The 18758-nt window shown below is 43.6% G+C and overlaps 1 protein-coding gene across 2 annotated transcripts in view; it reads right to left on the bottom strand.

The window, feature by feature from the left end:
- The window catches only part of LOC126236876 (inositol polyphosphate multikinase), a 134510-nt gene that overhangs the window by 55614 nt on the left and 60138 nt on the right, over window positions 1–18758 (bottom strand). The window contains exons 1-3 of one of the 2 annotated variants that reach the window (XM_049946499.1): window positions 1554–1825; window positions 1246–1435; window positions 988–1164 (exon numbers count right to left, since the gene is read on the bottom strand). In XM_049946499.1, the coding sequence (XP_049802456.1) occupies window positions 988–1164; window positions 1246–1435; window positions 1554–1571 (385 nt within the window). In that variant the 5' untranslated portion in view covers window positions 1572–1825. Of the gene's footprint in view, window positions 1–987; window positions 1165–1245; window positions 1436–1553; window positions 1826–18758 lie in introns of those variants that run through there. The other variant, XM_049946500.1, reaches the window with a different exon arrangement.

Genomic DNA, 18758 nt, shown 5'->3' with positions numbered 1-18758 from the left:
CTGCATTACAAATACAAATTGTGTATGCACAGGACATGTGACCTGTAATTGTAAAGGACATGATGATCTCTCTTTGGGAAAAGATGTTTATTTTGGTGTCAAGAAACAATGAAATTTTGGCTTGCGACCTAGAAAAAAATATTATGATGAAATGAGCAGCTAAATAAAGAAACTACATAATATTATGCCAGAAATGTTATATTTACAAACTGTTGACCACATTAGTATAGACCTCTAGAGAAGAGTAAGAGAGAAACTGGACTTTTGGCTTCATGAAAGGTAAATGTAGTAGTAATTCTGAACTTAATAATATGTGCAAGAAGTAAGCAAAATACAGATATTGTCCCAAAATTTGTGGGCCTAGTGAAATCCTTCCAAAATATACGGAGAAAAATAATTAACATGGAGACAAAGAGAGATTAATTACATAGAATGACAGTCAAATGGGAGTAATAAATGAGGAAGTCCAAAGAACAAATTCGTTTATGTAAACTTGCAAATCATCACCACTCTACATTCAAGTATATGAAGTAAAATCTTTAAGGGAAACAGGTGTCATGAAAACAATGATAAGATCACAGACAACATAGATCCTCCATACAGCTGTGCAGTAAGAGGTATCTACAATTTAGTGTTTTATTTTTTACAGAGTAGAATATAATATGAAGTGAGACATTATGGGAGAAATTTTCCACTGCCAATGCCACCAGTAACACAACGTGATTAAAGGAAACATAGAAACTCTAACATGAATATGGCTGTAGGAATCTCAACTTGAATCCTCTGAAATACTCTTCCATTGTGTTGAATGGGCTGCTTTCCAGATTTCTCGATGACAAAAGGAAGAATGAGGCAGGAATCTAAATCTTTACACAGTGTGCGGCTTTCAAATGCCTGGTTCCGAGTTTTATATTGGTACTAACTATGACAAATTCAGTAATGGTTACACTACTATTTAAGTGCATGTGGTTTGAAATATGGACTCACCTTTCTCATTGATCTTCATTTCAGTTGTACCTAAATACTGTGGCACAAAAGATCGAAGAGCTGTAGAAACTGGATCCGTAGCTCCTTGTAACTCTTCGTAAAACTTAATTTCCCGTTCACCCTGAACCGGTTTCTCTATAGGCTTGAGGACATAACCATCTTTGTGCTTCAACATTCCTGCATAAGTAAACCGTTACTAAGAACACAACGCAAAAAAAACAACATCAAAGCTTTATTATAGTATAATGTAAACATTACCTAACGATGATTTTCCATCAGATGCACAATGTCCTGCAACTTGATTCTCTAAAGGCACGGTGTCCTGTGATAGGTCATTTTTATTTCTGTCGCATAAACCAAGTAGCTTTGCGTTGAAGCCGTTCCTCTTCAAAAACTTTTCACTCGACTTTCGTCTCGCGAAAACAGAATTCATTTTGGAGTCTTCCACCTAGAACACAATTGTATTGATGAGTTAATTGTTGTCGGAAGCACCTCTACATACACGATTCGCTGAAATCCATATAAAACAAACACAGAGCAAGTAGTAAAAAAGACAGCGAGTTTACCATTTTGTAACAACCCATAAGAACACACCAACAGCGATGTTTCAAATGAGTTTGCAGCTATTGACGTCTGGAAGTTACGCCCACTGTACTGAATTCTTTTTTTGCGCCTACATTGCTTGTATTATTCTATGAAAAATTGCCATATCATATGGAAATCATTATTAAAAATACGTATCAGCAAACACACAGCCTTTCTCTTTCGATTCTCCCTAATTTTTGATAAACTGTCACCCATAGCGCCAATGCTGTAAACATTGGTGTCCAAAACGCGGAAGATAGACCACTTTGCCTGAAGTCGATTGTTAAAAAAAGTAGCGTTTAGTCTCCAGTATCAAGAACAGTGCAGATAGGACAAAACTAAATCGCTCACACATTGAAATACTTGGTGACATTTATACCGTGTCGATTGCCGGTTGTCTTCCTGTAGCAACGTCAACCTTAATTTATTACAAAATCAGGCCCACTACAAGCTATATTTCTAGCCTCATCTCGATCTTCTCTGCTGCTACTCACACAGTCAAGTTTCTCAAAATAGAAGTTGCTATGCTGTATGTTCTTCTATTATTCTTTTGTAAGTAAAACCTTCTACATCGCTTGTTATGTGTCTTTATCTGTAATTTTGTTTCAACTACTGGCATCATCAGATCAAAACTTTCAACTTGTAAAAGGAAAGCTCAGTTAAAATCACACCACTCCATAACTACTGCAGTGGCACTGGCACATCAACCATAAGTACTGCAGTGGCACTTGTACAGTAACCGCAATCGATCTTTAGAATAATCTTGTGCAACCAAGACTGTCTTTTCTGTTCTAAAGATCTATTACGGTTGCTTTACCAGTGCCACTGCAGTAGTTATGGAGTGGAACGATTTTAATTGCGACTTGCCGAGTCGGCTAGTGAAAAAGAGTGGCTTTGGATTTTTACACTTGTGCAATCACTGTTTTTTCTCTGTTCCAGAAAAAAGCTCAGCGTCAGTGTTAATAAAAACTATATCATGTCGATTGCCAGATGTCTCCATGTCCTTTTGAATTCCCTTAGCATCGTCAACATTTGTTTATAACAAAATTAGGCCATCAAATTCTCATCAGATTGAAAATGTGGAGTTTCCATGAAGTGATTGAAATACAGTGCAATGAAACAGTATGCACACTTCACAAGGGTAATACGTGGACATGCTAAATTATTTTCGGGGGTATCCACCATGCAGCAGTCCAGTATGGAAAGCAGCAGTGATACAATGTGTTCACAGTATCCAAGCGGCCTAATATCCAACCCAAGAACAAAAGGATGGCTTCCCCATCATCATACCGAAATCATCAGTCACATTACATGGCTTACTGTCACAATTACTGTCTGTCAGCAAGTAAATAACTGCAAACTGAAGGCACAGGACTACCAACTACATTTACACCTATGTTAACATTTGTATTCTTTGTAGCACTGTACAATGTACCATTGCTCTCCACTTTTTAATGACTATTCCATTCCAGGGGTGGATGGAAGTCACCATAAAAGATAAAAACGCTCTATGCATTGTGTCATAAACATTGTTTGACGTGTTTGTATTCACATATTTCCGCTGGCAATTAAATATCTGAAGTTGTCAGTTGTTTGGATGAACCTTTTTCTATTGTTTTACTTCTCAGCAATTTACCATACAAGCTTTATGAAAAACACCCATTATGGATTTTCCTTTGGCTATTAATAAACTTTATCATTGCTAGTTGCTTAATTCTAACACAGTACTACACTACTGGACAAATAAGTGAAGCATCCAGAAAAAATAGTCAGATGTCTTTATTTATAATTTCGTTTCGACTACTGCCATCATCGGATCAAAACTTTTAACTCATAACAGAAAAGCTCAGTTAAAATCACTCCACTCCATAACTACTGCAGTGGCACTGGCACATCAACCATAACCAATCGTCGGAACTGCAGTTCTCCGTGACAGGCAGAACGGCCAACATAGTGTGTTTAGTGTTGTTACCAGACCAGGCAGAGTATATAAAGGGTGTGAACAGTATCACACATTGAGTGGATGACATGGAAATGATGTGCATTCACCTGAGACAGTTTTGTCAGCACTGACAGAGTATTGGAATGGACTTCATTGGTTGTCTCCATTTGGCCAGATTGTCGAATCGTGCAATATCCAGATTTTTGGGGCATTCAGGTGTGACAAAGACCCAATGGTGGACAACAGAGGAATGTGAGGGCCATATATTCGTTGTCGAGGTTCCAGTCAACGAAGTCTGACCACTACATGGGAGTATCCATGTATTGTACAACAAGGACATCATAATACATTCACATTTGCGTCTGCTATTCAAGAACAAGTAACGGACTCCATGTAACATTGTGTGTCATACTGCACCGTTGGTCAGAAACTAGCAGCTGTCAGGCAAGATAATTATTGTCCCATGTGTAAGCTGCCATTAATACCAAAACACAAATCGCTGCATTTGGAGTGGTAGTTGGGCAGTGAATGGGAAGGATGGATGACTGATGAATTGTGTCACATTATGTTCAGTGCTGAACCGCTTCTGTGTACTTTCTACATGACAAAGGAGTGGTAGTTGGGCAGTGAATGGGAAGGATGGATGACTGATGAATTGTGTCACATTATGTTCAGTGCTGAACCGCTGCTGTGTACTTTCTACATGCCAACTGTCGATGAGTGTAGCGGCGACCTGTGGAGAGGTCGTATCCTTCCAATGTTTTGGAGAGGCTCAGCAATGTTATTTCTAGCGTCATGATGAGGGAACGCATTGTATATGACTTCAGTTCACAGCTGCTAGTGATTGAAGAAAGTCTGGTGGCGCAACAGTACACCACATACATCCTGCGGCCTCATATGTTACTTGTTGTGTGACAGTATTGTAGTGAGCCAACAATTCATGGGGCGTATTAATGTGAGTCTGAGCGGTATATTGCAGCGGCGTTGACAGCAGGTGAGTGCAAGATGTTATCACTGTAATAATTCAACAAGGCTCACACAGTGCTGTGAGGCAAGTTAGCTTGCTGAAACAGTGACCACACTGGTACTGCACAGGCTAGTGCAGCAAGGGGCAAGGCAGATTTCCACAATGACAGTGGATGTGGTGTTTGAGGATATTGACTGGTAGTAGCGCATACACACAACAAACACGCCACTGCTTAATATAAGTACTGGTCTTTCAGTTCTACCAGGACAGAGGGTCTGTGCCAGACGAGGATGTCACATGGATCTGCTAGTAGGAGTCAATGGTTCAAGGCCATGGCCGGGCAACAGATTCTAGCCACTAAGTCCCCAACGGACTTAGTACCACAGTATGGCTGACCATCCCAGGTCAATTCCAGAAGTACAGCTGACTCCTGCCCAGGGACAGCCAGTCACTTCCAATGTACACTAGCTATCTATCGCCATTGTGGTGGGCATCCACCTCCTTGTTGGAGCTGGGTGTCACCCAGAGTCATAGCAGATACAGCAGGGTCTAGTATATACGTCGCTGGTGCAGAAACTGTACAGCTCTCTTACATAATGAGGCTGCCAGTGCTCAGTGGAGTATTCATGTCAGCCTGTGCCAGCCCAGCAGAATTCAGCGATCAGCTGGCCACTTACCCAGTGTATCAAGCTGTGCAGATGCTTCAGTAAACTTTTTGTCACATTTGCAGCTGCCTTTCAACATAGCCTCCTGGGCTTCCACTTTGCCTCCAAACCCACTCATACCATCCTGGCTCATAGCCACCGCTCCCTGTATGGGAGGAGCCTACAGTTTAGTGTAGGAATGGGGTGAGTTCCAGGTAATGCCATTTGGATTGAAAAATACGCCTTAAACGTTTCAGTGGTTATTAGACAGTGTGTTGAGTGGTTTGAAACCATTCCAGTGTCTAGTTTACTTAGAGAAGCATCATTTTTCATTAGAAGAGATGGGGTATTCAGGCCATGTAATTAGTAAAGATAGAACAAGGACAGAGTCCAGGGTAGTGAAAGCTGTACGAGAATTCTCAATGCCTAAGTCCATTAAGGAACTGCAGTCTTTTTTGGGGACCTCAAATAACTACAGAAATTCATGGAAGGGTTTGCTGACTGACATAGCGCAGTCACTCAAGCAGTTGCAAGAAAAGGTGTAAAAATTCATATGGACAGAAGAGTGTCAAGTACCTTTGAAGAATAAAAGAGATTTTTAACATCCAGCCTGGTTATATGAGGGATATTCAGAAAGTAAGGCCTGATCGGCCCTGAAATGGAAACTACAATGAAAATTTGATGAAGCTTTGCACACATGGGATGCGTCACGTCTGTCTTTTCAGTTCTGAGCGCTCAGTGAGCACATAAATACGCCTAAAAATGCTAGAAAATAGGGTCTCCCACCAAGTATGGGTACATGCTGAGAGATTTCGCCTGATTTCGTGCAACACCACATGATGTAACTGTCCTGCATTTCCTTCTCCATGACGGTTTTCAGTTGCACACTGCAGGGACAATGAGGAGGTTCCTGGAGCGTTTGTGATGGGAAGTGTGTGGGTGCACAATACAACTCAGGCTTGGCTCTCTCTGATTTTCATCTCTGCTCGTATGAGCCACAGGCTATGAAGCCAACATCTTGGCACAGACAACGAGCTGCAGACCAGTGTAGAGAACTGGCAAAAAGTATAGGTGGCTGCCTTCTATGATGAGGGTACTGGAAAGTTGGTACCATGTTATGACAAATGCCATAGGAGAAGTGACTATGTAGAGAAGTAGCTAGAAGGTGTAGCTGACATCTGCAAGTAAAACATTTTTGATTTTCACTGTGGTCTCCTTTTCATGACCGAACAGATCTTACTTTCCCAATAACCCTCTTAGTATTTCCAGACTTTCAAAAGTATTTTACTCTTTCGTGTGATGCCGCTGATCATGCTTTGGGATGTGTTTAAAGTCAGGGTATTAACGGTGAAGAACATCGAGACAGCTGAATACAGCAGAGAATAACTATTCAGCAACAGAGAAAGAGATGCTGAGCCTCATTTATGGTGTCACGTATTTTACGTTATCTTTGTAGGAAAATATTTCGAGTAGTGTTTTGAAGTGGTTATTGGGACTGAATGACCCGTCTAGCAGGCTGACTAGATGGGTTCTGAGACTTAGTGAATTCGCCTACGAAGTAGTACACATGCCAGGGGAGAAGCACAGGAATCCAGTCACATTCAAAATGTTCAAATGTGTCTGAATTCCTAAGGGACCAAACTGCTGAGGTCATCTGTCCCTAGACTTAAACACTACTTAAACTACCTTATGCTAAGAATAACACACACTATCCATGCCCGAGGGAGGACTGCAACCTCCGGCGGAGGGGCCGTGCAGTATGTGACATGGCGACTCAAACCGCGCGGCCACTCCGCTCGGCCCAGTCTCATTAAGCAGGAAGGTAGCGGTGTTGAAAGTTCTGAATCGTGGTCTTGCCGAACTGCTGTGTGTGCAGAGTGCTGACAGTGACTGTGAACAGTAGAGTGTGCAACTGCTGTTTAGCACAAGTGATGCACTACTGTGCAAGGAAACAAAGCTAGGGCCAGGGGTAGCAGTACGAGAGAAACTTACGGAGGAAAATTTAAAGGAAGCACATGAACACGTTTTATCTAGTCATGTAGGGTGAAGCGCAACAAATGAGAGATTGACTGAGATATACTGATGGAGAGGAGGGAAATCGGATGTGGATCAATGTGTGAGGAATTTTGTTCAGTGTGCACAGTGAGCTGACAAGTATCGTAAGTGAGTACCTTTGGAGAGGCTCTCAGAAGCATCGGAAAATTTATAATGCTTGGGATTTATGTATTAGAATCTTTCAATCATATGCCAGCAGTAAACTGATTCGTATTAACAGTAATAGATCACTTTTCTTGGTGCATGGAGATGGTTGCTATGCCAAACCAGAAGGCAGTGACTGTCGCACAGGCAATGATTAACATCTGGATGTTGAAGTTTGGCATGCCAGGTACTATAATTACAGACCAGGGTACGAATTTCATGTCAGACTTGTTGAAGGAGCTGTGTCCGTTATTGCATGTGAAGAAGCTAAGAATTAGTCCTCTTCATCCATAGGTAGAATGCTGCAGTACACAGAACAACTGGGAAAATGTTAAGCTACTATTTTAATGCACGTCAAAGTGTGTGATTCAGAAGTAAACACGAATATTGGGTTGTTACCTTATGAGGTGGTTTATAGTCTGAAGGTGCCATTACTCTTCCATTTGATAAAGGTAAAGGAAGATGAAGATGGCGAGCTGATACGCAAGATTGCAAAAAGAGTTTGGAAAGTATGGAAATGATACAGAAGGTGAATACAAAGGCAGTAGAGAAGCAGGTGAAATCAGTGAGTTGTGTGGCAAGTATACTGCAATATAAAGCAGGCCAATAGGTGATGTTATCTAGTCCTTACACATCGAAAGGTGAGACGAAGACGTTCATCAGAAGGTGCCAAGGGCACTGTCAGGTGCTGGAGACTATTTCGCCAGTCAACGTGAAGCTTCAGTTGCCAACAGAACATATTGGTATTATTAGACCTTTTTGAGGTAGTTTGAAGTCGACGCCAGGAATTTGAATGGCGGATTCAGGAAGAACAAGAGGAAAAGAAATTAGAGGAAGAGACAAGAAGATGTGGTTGGACCTGTGTAAAATGTACCGAATTCGTTAAGATCAAGAGGATGAGGGAAGTTTGTCGAGGATTTCTTTTGTTTCCATGTTTTTGTATGTACAGGATTACAGTGAATAAGTGATGTCAGTGTGAAGATTTTTTCTGCTATTTTTGTTGTTGGTGAATGGGCTTGCTGCTGACAGCAGCCTTCTGAGGAGAGAGGAAAGGTGACATTTGTCTCTATCCTCAGGTTGGGATACACAGAGGGCGAGAATGGAAGGAATGCAAGTCGTAGCAATACTGCATTTCGTCGCCTGATTCTGGGCAGAGGTGTTGCAAAACCGGTACCTGGAAGGAAGAGCACTGTTCTCGAGGCAAGAGGATGTGATAGTTACCGGCCATCAACGGCCGCTGAAGGTGGTTTTTAACGCATGGCGAATGTGGAATGAGGTGAGGATTTTGGGAGAAGCATTATACGGACTTCAACTAAGTGCTAAGGACAAAGGGGTACTCAAGTAGGTGCTTGACAACACACTGTTGTTCCTGAAATTAACAGATAGAGTAATGGATTACGCTCGGGCATTGGACGACGTGATGAATCGGAATTTGGGAGTGTTACAAGCACGAGTAGAAGTATTGGTCAAGGGAGTTGTAGCGACGAGGCTGTTACAAGCATTAGCAGATATCGATGTGACACACGAGCGGTCGTGTCATTCTTCCAAAACACATTACGTGTTGTTAATTTTTTGTCACCTGACCAGTACTTGTCAGGGTTACAGAAAGCATGACGCGAGCTACTGTCTGGAACCCAGTAGATAAAACTTACCCTTCTACCACAACATAGCAACAGTAGAAGTGAAAACTGACCAAGCGCAATTGTATATTCTAATTCGATCCCCGACCAGGAAGGCATGCAAAATTTAAGTGTTGCACCATGAACATACCCAATGAAATGTGGAGTTCTTGGAAAATTTGTTTAGGAGAGCATCCATGTGATATTATTAGTTTCAGAAAATGGTAGCAAGCACGTAATAATGATGGAGAAGGAATTACAACATTATCGAAAGCGAAGGTCATGGTGTGTCCAACCAGGGTAATACAAATCAACCAGAGCACATGTGCGGCATAGTTGTTCTTAGCCAGACGGAATCAGAGGGATATCGTGAAAACCAGACTGCGTCTCCAGCAAGTAGACTGTCACTGGATTTACTCCACCTACGACGACATGGTAACGGTGTCAAGTTGTTGCATCAGGGGAAGCCCATGGAGGCCAGACGGATTGAACTTAAGGGAAGTGGGTTATTAATCAGAGGGACTACATGAGACATAATGTGGCCAACCTTTCATCTATCAGCCACAATTATGGGAATCACGCAAGTGAGCATCTCACAACCACAGTTGTATTGGCCCAATGTACCTTTGGAATTACTGACAGCACCGAATATAACATTCCTAAATCGAACTCTTAGAACCTAATTCATTCCCTGGATCGATTCATTGTCGAGCAGGAGGAAAGCATTTCAGCTGAGCGGTTAATGCAGTAAGCAGAAGAATTCAGAAAAGGGCAACAATGTGTAATGGTGGTTTTGAGTACCGCAATACCAAGTGGCACAGTGGATCTCACATGAAGGTTAAACAGCCGGCCGAAGTGGCCGTGCGGTTAAAGGCGCTGCAGTCTGGAACCGCAAGACCGCTACGGTCGCAGGTTCGAATCCTGCCTCGGGCATGGATGTTTGTGATGTCCTTAGGTTAGTTAGGTTTAACTAGTTCTAAGTTCTAGGGGACTAATGACCTCAGCAGTTGAGTCCCGTAGTGCTCAGAGCGATTTGAACCATTTTTTTGAAGGCTAAACTTGCAGAAGCGCAAAACAAGTTTGATAATCAGACTCACAAGCAAGTAGCAATAGATAAGCTTCGTAAGTAAGATTGGATGCAGTGCTAACCTATGTGGGCAAGCCACCAGTTATTTTGGATAGCAGTTTCTCTGTATTTTATACAAACGTGTATTACAGTATGAAATTGGTTTTAAGTCCAATGCGAGGGACCGGGCCTTTTTCACAGAGGGAGGTGGGGGTTATGCAGTTTACCACTCATATACAGGGTGGGTCACCTAACGTTACCGCTGGATGTATTTCGTAAACCACATCAAATACTGACGAACCGATTTCACAGACCGAACGTGAGGAGAGGGGCTAGTGTAATTGTTTAATACAAACCATACAAAAATGCACGGAAGTATGTTTTAAACACAAACCTACGTTTTTTTTTAAATGGAACCACGTTAGTTTTGTTAGCACATCTGAACATATAAACAAATACATAATCAGTGCCGTTTGTTGCATTGTGAAATGTTAATTACATCCGGAGATATTGTAACCTAAAGTTGACGCTTGAAACCTCCGACGTTCAGTTGCGTGTTGTAACAAACACGGGCCACGGTCGGCGAGCAGCATCTGTAGGGACATGTTTACGATGACGACCGTGTTTACGAGTGTGGCTGTAGTGCACTGTTGTGGTCTGGTCTAGCTGTCGCAGTGTCCGCATGTAGGGCTTGCTGCTATTGTTATTCTGCATTCGTCTCCGCACGCAGACGTGTTACCAGACGTCTGCGATAGTGTAGTGTTGTAGGAACTGTGACCATTGTGTATTCGAACTCTGAAAAGGCGGAGATGATACTCATCTATGGCGAGTGTCGACGAAATGCAGCTGAAGCCTGCAGGGTGTATGCAGAACGGATCCCGGACAGAGAGCATCCAACGTGCCGCACATTGCAAAACATCTACCGCCAACTGTATGCAACAGGTATGGTCGTAGCACGCAAACAGGTCCGTAACAGGCCCGTCACAGGAGAAGCGGGTGCAGTTGGTGTGTTAGCTGCTGTTGCCATGAAGCCACACATGAGTACACGGGACATTGCGAGAGCCGGTGGACTGAGTCAAAGTAGTGTCATGCGCATACTGCATCGTCATTGCAGGGGCCCAAACAGCTGTAACATACATCGCGTTTCTACAGAATGATCTGCCAACGTTGCTCGAAAATGTCCCACTGGAAACGCGTCGACGTATGTGGTATCAGCATGATGGTGCACCTGCACATTCCGCAATTAACACTAGGCTGACCCTTGACAGGATGTTCGACGGGCGTTTCGTAGGACGTGGAGGACTCATAAATTGGCCAGCCCGTTCTCCTGATCTTACACCTCTGGACTTCTTTCTGTGGGATACGTTAAAGGAGAATGTGTACCGTGATGTGCCTACAACCCCAGAGAATATGAAACAACGTATTGTGGCAGCCTGCGGCGACATTACACCAGATGTACTGCGGCGTGTACGACATCCATTACGCCAGAGATTGCAATTGTGTGCAGCAAATGATGGCCACCACATTGAACATCTATTGGCCTGACATGTCGGGACACACTCTATTCCACTCCGTAATTGCAAACGGAAACCACGTGTGTACGTGTACCTCACCCCTCATGGTAATGTACATGTGCGTCAGTGAAAAGGACCAATAAAAAGGTGTTAGCATGTGGACGTAATGTGCTGTTCCAGTCTCTTCTGTACCTAAGGTCCATCACCGTTCCCTTTGGATCCCTACGTAATTCGGTGCCCTCCGATACACACGATCGAACAGCGGAGGAGTGGTACTCAAGCGTCAACTTTAGGTTACAATATCTCCGGATGTAATTAACATTTTACAATGCAACAAACGGCACTGATTACGTATTTGTTTATATGTTCAGATGTGCTAACAAAACTAACGGGGTTCCATTTTAAAAAACGTAGGTTTGTGTTAAAAAACATACTTCCGTGCATTTTTGTATGGTGTGTATTAAACAATTACACTAGCCCCTCTCCTCACGTTCAGTCTGTGGAATCGGTTCGTCAGTATTTGATGTGGTTTACGAAATATATCCAGCGGTAACGTTAGGTGACTCACCCTGTATATGTACACTCCTGGAAATTGAAATAAGAACACCGTGAATTCATTGTCCCAGGAAGGGGAAACTTTATTGACACATTCCTGGGGTCAGATACATCACATGATCACACTGACAGAACCACAGGTACATAGACACAGGCAACAGAGCATGCACAATGTCGGCACTAGTACAGTGTATATCCACCTTTCGCAGCAATGCAGGCTGCTATTCTCCCATGGAGACGATCGTAGAGATGCTGGATGTAGTCCTGTGGAACGGCTTGCCATGCCATTTCCACCTGGCGCCTCAGTTGGACCAGCGATCGTGCTGGACGTGCAGACCGCGTGAGACGACGCTTCATCCAGTCCCAAACATGCTCAATGGGGGACAGATCCGGAGATCTTGCTGGCCAGGGTAGTTGACTTACACCTTCTAGAGCACGTTGGGTGGCACGGGATACATGCGGACGTGCATTGTCCTGTTGGAACAGCAAGTTCCCTTGCCGGTCTAGGAATGGTAGAACGATGGGTTCGATGACGGTTTGGATGTACCGTGCACTATTCAGTGTCCCCTCGACGATCACCAGTGGTGTACGGCCAGTGTAGGAGATCGCTCCCCACACCATGATGCCGGGTGTTGGCCCTGTGTGCCTCGGTCGTATGCAGTCCTGATTGTGGCGCTCACTTGCACGGCGCCAAACACGCATACGACCATCATTGGCACCAAGGCAGAAGCGACTCTCATCGCTGAAGACGACACGTCTCCATTCGTCCCTCCATTCACGCCTGTCGCGACACCACTGGAGGCGGGCTACACGATGTTGGGGCGTGAGCGGAAGACGGCCTAACGGTGTGCGGGACCGTAGCCCAGCTTCATGGAGACGGTTGCGAATGGTCCTCGCCGATACCCCAGGAGCGACAGTGTCCCTAATTTGCTGGGAAGTGGCGGTGCGGTCCCCTACGGCACTGCGTAGGATCCTACGGTCTTGGCGTGCATCCGTGCGTCGCTGCGGTCCGGTCCCAGGTCGACGGGCACGTGCACCTTCCGCCGACCACTGGCGACAACATCGATGTACTGTGGAGACCTCACGCCCCACGTGTTGAGCAATTCGGCGGTACGTCCGCCCGGCCTCCCGCATGCCCACTATACGCCCTCGCTCAAAGTCCGTCAACTGCACATACGATTCACGTCCACGCTGTCGCGGCATGCTACCAGTGTTAAAGACTGCGATGGAGCTCCGTATGCCACGGCAAACTGGCTGACACTGACGGCGGCGGTGCACAAATGCTGCGCAGCTAGCGCCATTCGACGGCCAACACCGCGGTTCCTGGTGTGTCCGCTGTGCCGTGCGTGTGATCATTGCTTGTACAGCCCTCTCGCAGTGTCCGGAGCAAGTATGGTGGGTCTGACACACCGGTGTCAATGTGTTCTTTTTTCCATTTCCAGGGGTGTATATACAGGGTGTTACAAAAAGGTACGGCCAAACTTCCAGGGAACATTCCTCACACACAAATAAAGAAAAGATGTTATGCGGACATGTGTCCGGAAACGCTTAATTTCCATGTTAGAGCTCATTTTAGTTTCGTCAGTATGTACTGTACTTCCTCGATTCACCGCCAGTTTGCCCAATTGAAGGAAGGTAATGTTGACTTGGGTGCTTGTGTTGACATGCGACTCATTGCTCTACAGTACTAGCATCAAGCACATCAGTACGTAGCATCAACAGGTTAGTGTTCATCACGAACGTGGTTTTGCAGTCAGTGCAATGTTTACAAACGCGAAGTTGGCAGACGCCCATTTGATGTATGGATTAGCACGGGGCAATAGCCGTGGCGCGGTACGTTTGTATCGAGACAGATTTCCAGAACGAATGTGTCCCGACAGGAAGACATTCGAAGCAATTGATCGGCGTCTTAGGGAGCACGGGACATTCCAGCCTATGACTCGCGACTGGGGAAGACCTAGAACGACGAGGACACCTCCAATGGACGAGGCAATTCTTCGTGCAGTTGACGATAACCCTAATGTCAGCGTCAGAGAAGTTGCTGCTGTACAAGGTAACGCTGACCACGTCACTGTATGGAGAGTGCTACGGGAGATCCGGTTGTTTCCGTACCATGTACAGCGTGTGTAGGCACTATCAGCAGCTGATTGGCCTCCACGGGTACACTTCCGCGAATGGTTCATCCAACAATGTGTCAATCCTCACTTCAGTGCAAATGTTCTCTTTACGGATGAGGCATCATTCCAACGTGATCAAATTGTAAATTTTCACAATCAACATGTGTGGGGTGACGAGAATCCGCACGCAATTGTGCAATCACGTCATCAACACAGATTTTCTGTGAACGTTTGGGCAGGCATTGTTGGTGATGTCTTGATTGGGCCCCATATTCTTCCACCTACGCTCAATGGAGCACGTTATCATGATTTCATACGGGATACTCTACCTGTGCTGCTAGAACATGTGCCTTTACAAGTACGACACAACATGTGGTTCATGCACGATTGAACTCCTGCACATTTCAGTCGAAGTGTTCGTACGCTTCTCAACAACAGATTCGGTGACCGATGGATTGGTAGAGGCGGACCAATTCCATGGCCTCCACGCTCTCCTGACCTCAACCCTCTTGACTTTCATTTATGGGGGCATTTGAAAGCTCTTGTCTACGCAACCACGGTACCAAATGTAGAGACTCTTCGTGTTCGTATTGTGGACGGCTGTGATACAATACGCCATTCTCCAGGGCTGCATCAGCGCATCAGGGATTCCATGCGACGGAGGGTGGATGCATGTATCCTCGCTAACGGAGGACATTTTGAACATTTCCTGTAACAAAGTGTTTGAGGTCACGCTGGTACGTTCTGTTGCTGTGTGTTTCCATTCCATGATTAATGTGATTTGAAGAGAAGTAATAAAATGAGCTCTAACATGGAAAGTAAGCGTTTCTGGACACATGTCCACATAACATATTTTCTTTCTTTGTGTGTGGGGAATGTTTCCTGAAAGTTTGGCCGTACGTTTTTGTAACATCCTGTATATATACTCTGTTGTGAGCCTGTGTGGTGTATTGCAGCAGCGCTGACAGCTGGTTAGCATAGAATGTTGTCACTATAATAATTCAAGACGACCAATGCAATGTTGTGAGGCAGGTTAGATTGCTGAAACAGTGAAATCAGCGTTACTGCACAGGCTAGCGCAGCAAGGGGCAAAGCAGATATTTCCACATTGACAGGGTCAGTGGTGTTTTAGGACAAGTGACTAGTAGCGGCGCATATGCACAACAATCACACCGCTGTCGACTATAAGCAGTGGACATTTTTGTAACGAAATTATTATTAGTATCATAGCTCTATAAGGACAGTGGGCCAGTGCCAGATAAAGATGTCACATGGAGTTGCCAGCAGAAGTCAGTGGTTCAAAGCCATGGCAGGATAACAGATTCTATGCACTAAGTCCCTCCCCTGCTCTTCAGACCTTATGCCAGAGTTCAGCTGGCCATCCCTGGTCAACTCCAGCAGTACAGCCAACTCCTGCCCAGGAGGCAAGGAGTCACTCCCAGTGCACACACCAGCCACCTACTGCCATCACAGGATGGGTGTCTCATTGTGCTGGACACCCACCACCATCATGCAGCCATGTGTTGCCCAGGGCCACAGCAGATACAGCAGTGCCAAGAATACATGTTTCTGGTGCAGAAAACATGCAACGGACTTCCACAATGAGGCTGCTGGCGCTTGGTAGAGTATCTGTGTCAGCATTGTGGGATGTGCAAGCAGCCAGCCAGCCACTAACCTAGTGTATAGAGCAGCGCAAAAGCTTCAATAAACAATCTAACTCCTGGACTTCAACCTCATCTCCACCACCCGCTCGTACCGTCCTGGCTCGTAGTGTCCAATCCCTGTACCTGGGTGCTTACGTATTGTGGTGCCACATAAAAAGACGATGCTCGTCCACACGTAGCACATGTCTTTATGACTTGTCCACCTGATGCTGAGGAACTCCTGTGGCCAAGAAGAGCCCTCCTCCTCTCCCCTGATCTGTCCCCAGCAGAACATGTTTGGCACTAGCTCAGACGTCAACTCAATTCCAGTGACAGTACCCAGGAATTCTAAGGCCTGTTACAATCGTGGGGGGCCATCTGGCCTCATAAGAGGATACAATTGTTTTATGACATCCTTTCAAACTGAATCAGTACATGTTTCCTGCCCAGACGGAGCGCAACTTAAGACTGACAAGTGGGCTCATATTACGAAGTTTTTGTAAATTTGACTCCATATTGTAATCGCTGAGATAACTCCACATACCCTCTGAATATATTAAGTTTCATTTCGTTTCCTCCTCATATTCTGGGTGCTACACTTTTTTGTCAAGCAGTGTATATTTTTATTTTTTGTATCATTGACTGTATTTCATAACATTACTTTCACCATTCTGTACTGGGCTAAGAAAATTGACACTGTGTTTACATTCCACGTACTGTCAACAACCCCCCATTTGATCGCGATGTAGTATGCTGTTCCATTCGTTTCCATTGGTGATAAGTGAGAATCAGGATTAAATGTTCATATCCTGTCAAACTATGCTGTAATTACTCTTTTTCCGTGATTCCAATGTATAAAGTAAGGGATATGCCTTGATTCCTGTTCGAAAATAAATAAAACAATTACTGTATCTTTGTTCCAGCATTTGCCATTTCAAATTCGTCGCTACTTCTTTCTAAACGTCAGACGAAAGACACAGTCAACCGCTCTCTTGCTACTACTTGTACCATATAAAGAGCCACACTTCATGATGTTCCTTCAAACTCAGAGTAAATGCAAAATCCCCTCAGGGAATGGTAAATTGCGTTGAATATAAACAGTGAATGAATAGGATCAAAACTTTAGAAAATCGTTGTAGTTTTTCATATGGACAGAAAGGAAACGTATGGGGTTCGTTTGTTTCCTTGAGTTGATAGTACAGTACATCGAAAAATAACAAGGGAATTTCACAATGGACACTAAAGGAACGGAACGGAATCCAGGTGACATCACAGTCAGTACATACAGGTATCCACATTAGACATCAGTGCATTAGCACAGAGCCAAACAGTGAAACTGAGATTATGAATACCATCTATGACACAAAGTGTCAGGATGAAAAGAAATTTGTGGCACAACTTGACTAACAGAACGGATCAGTTGATAGAAAACATTATGTATCATCAAAGAATCATTAATTTAATGTTGTAGGGAAGTGTGTGTATGGGGACGGGGGATAACAACTGTAGAGGGAGACTAAGAGATGAATACAGTACGGAGGTTCAAATGAATACAGGAAACAGTAGTTATTCGAAGATTAACAGGCTTGCACAGGATAGAATAGCATGGAGTGCTGCATCAAATCTCTCTTCGGACTGAAAACCATAACAACAAGAACAACTACAGTGTATTATTAACTCAAGAAAACAAATAAACATAGTTTTATTTATAATATTTGTCTATATAACACTTTGTTTAACAAGTCTCGAAAATATGGTTTTTTTTCTAAAATTTATCACGGCTATTTTGTCTATGGGAGATGAAAAGCTAGTATAAATCATTATGAAATGCTAAATTTATGATTCTTCTTTTAATATTGCCTGGATTAGAAAGAGTATATTTCAATACGTTGACAAAATATAACGCTTTATAAATCGAAATGTCGCAGCTGTTGCAATATCTTCAGATGACTAATTAGTACACCAGCCTTACATAACCACTTGTCGTTGACAGCTAGAAAAAGAAACCTCAATCACTTTTTGAAAATGATTTGGCCCAATGTTGTTATCACTGAAATAACATCACATTAAACCATGAAGAGACCACCCTACAAATCTAGAAATCTGGATTATTTTACCGAAATTCCTTTTATCTCTTTTTCGATTTTTTTTCTAATTGTTGTCACAAATGTGACTTGTTGCGTTCACACTATTATTTGTTTTAACAGTTAATATTTTCTCTCTTAGTAGTTTCTTCATTAGTTTTAACATTCTTATCTGTAAAATCTCTTCTACTTGTTTACAGTAAGTTCGTATTTGTGCCTGATTTTTTTCTCATTATTAGGCTCATTACCACCCTCTCCTTCCCCAGATCAAAGACAGGAGATATAGAGCTGGAATATCATCAGGCTTCTATGTGAGTTTCAGAGGAAGATTCAACAGTTCACTTTTCAAATCCCTCTCATAATCCATATCACCAAAATATATGGAATGCACACATAACCAACAGCAACTAAAAATGATTCGGCATGCTTAGAGACATTTATCCGTTTATGTTTCATTTCGCTGTACTTAGGAAGTACATGTAACTTAATTCCTAACTGTTTTTGTTATCTGCAGCAGTTAATACAATTTGCAGCTGCACTGTAAACCATTACTTTTCACTGAAAACAGTTCAAAACATATACAACCCCTGAACTTAGTGATAACTGTTATGTAACCCTGCACTTAATCGTCAATCACTAATACGAACTCATACTCACAAATAACCTGGTATTCACTCAAAAACATAGCAAACAACACAATAGCTTGTGGCAGTGGTGGACTACTGAGCGGTGGCAGTTTTGACTGTGACAACATCACCGCTTGTTACTGCATACACACTATGATTCCTACCATGCCTTCTAGTGGGAGAAGCTAGTGTCAAGCTCGGCTTACTGTG

The sequence above is a fragment of the Schistocerca nitens genome, chromosome 2 (genome assembly GCF_023898315.1).
Source record: "Schistocerca nitens isolate TAMUIC-IGC-003100 chromosome 2, iqSchNite1.1, whole genome shotgun sequence".
NCBI lineage: Eukaryota > Metazoa > Arthropoda > Insecta > Orthoptera > Acrididae > Schistocerca > Schistocerca nitens.
The sequence above is the reverse complement of the archived record's forward strand: the minus strand, read 5'-3'. Positions and strand labels throughout refer to the sequence as shown.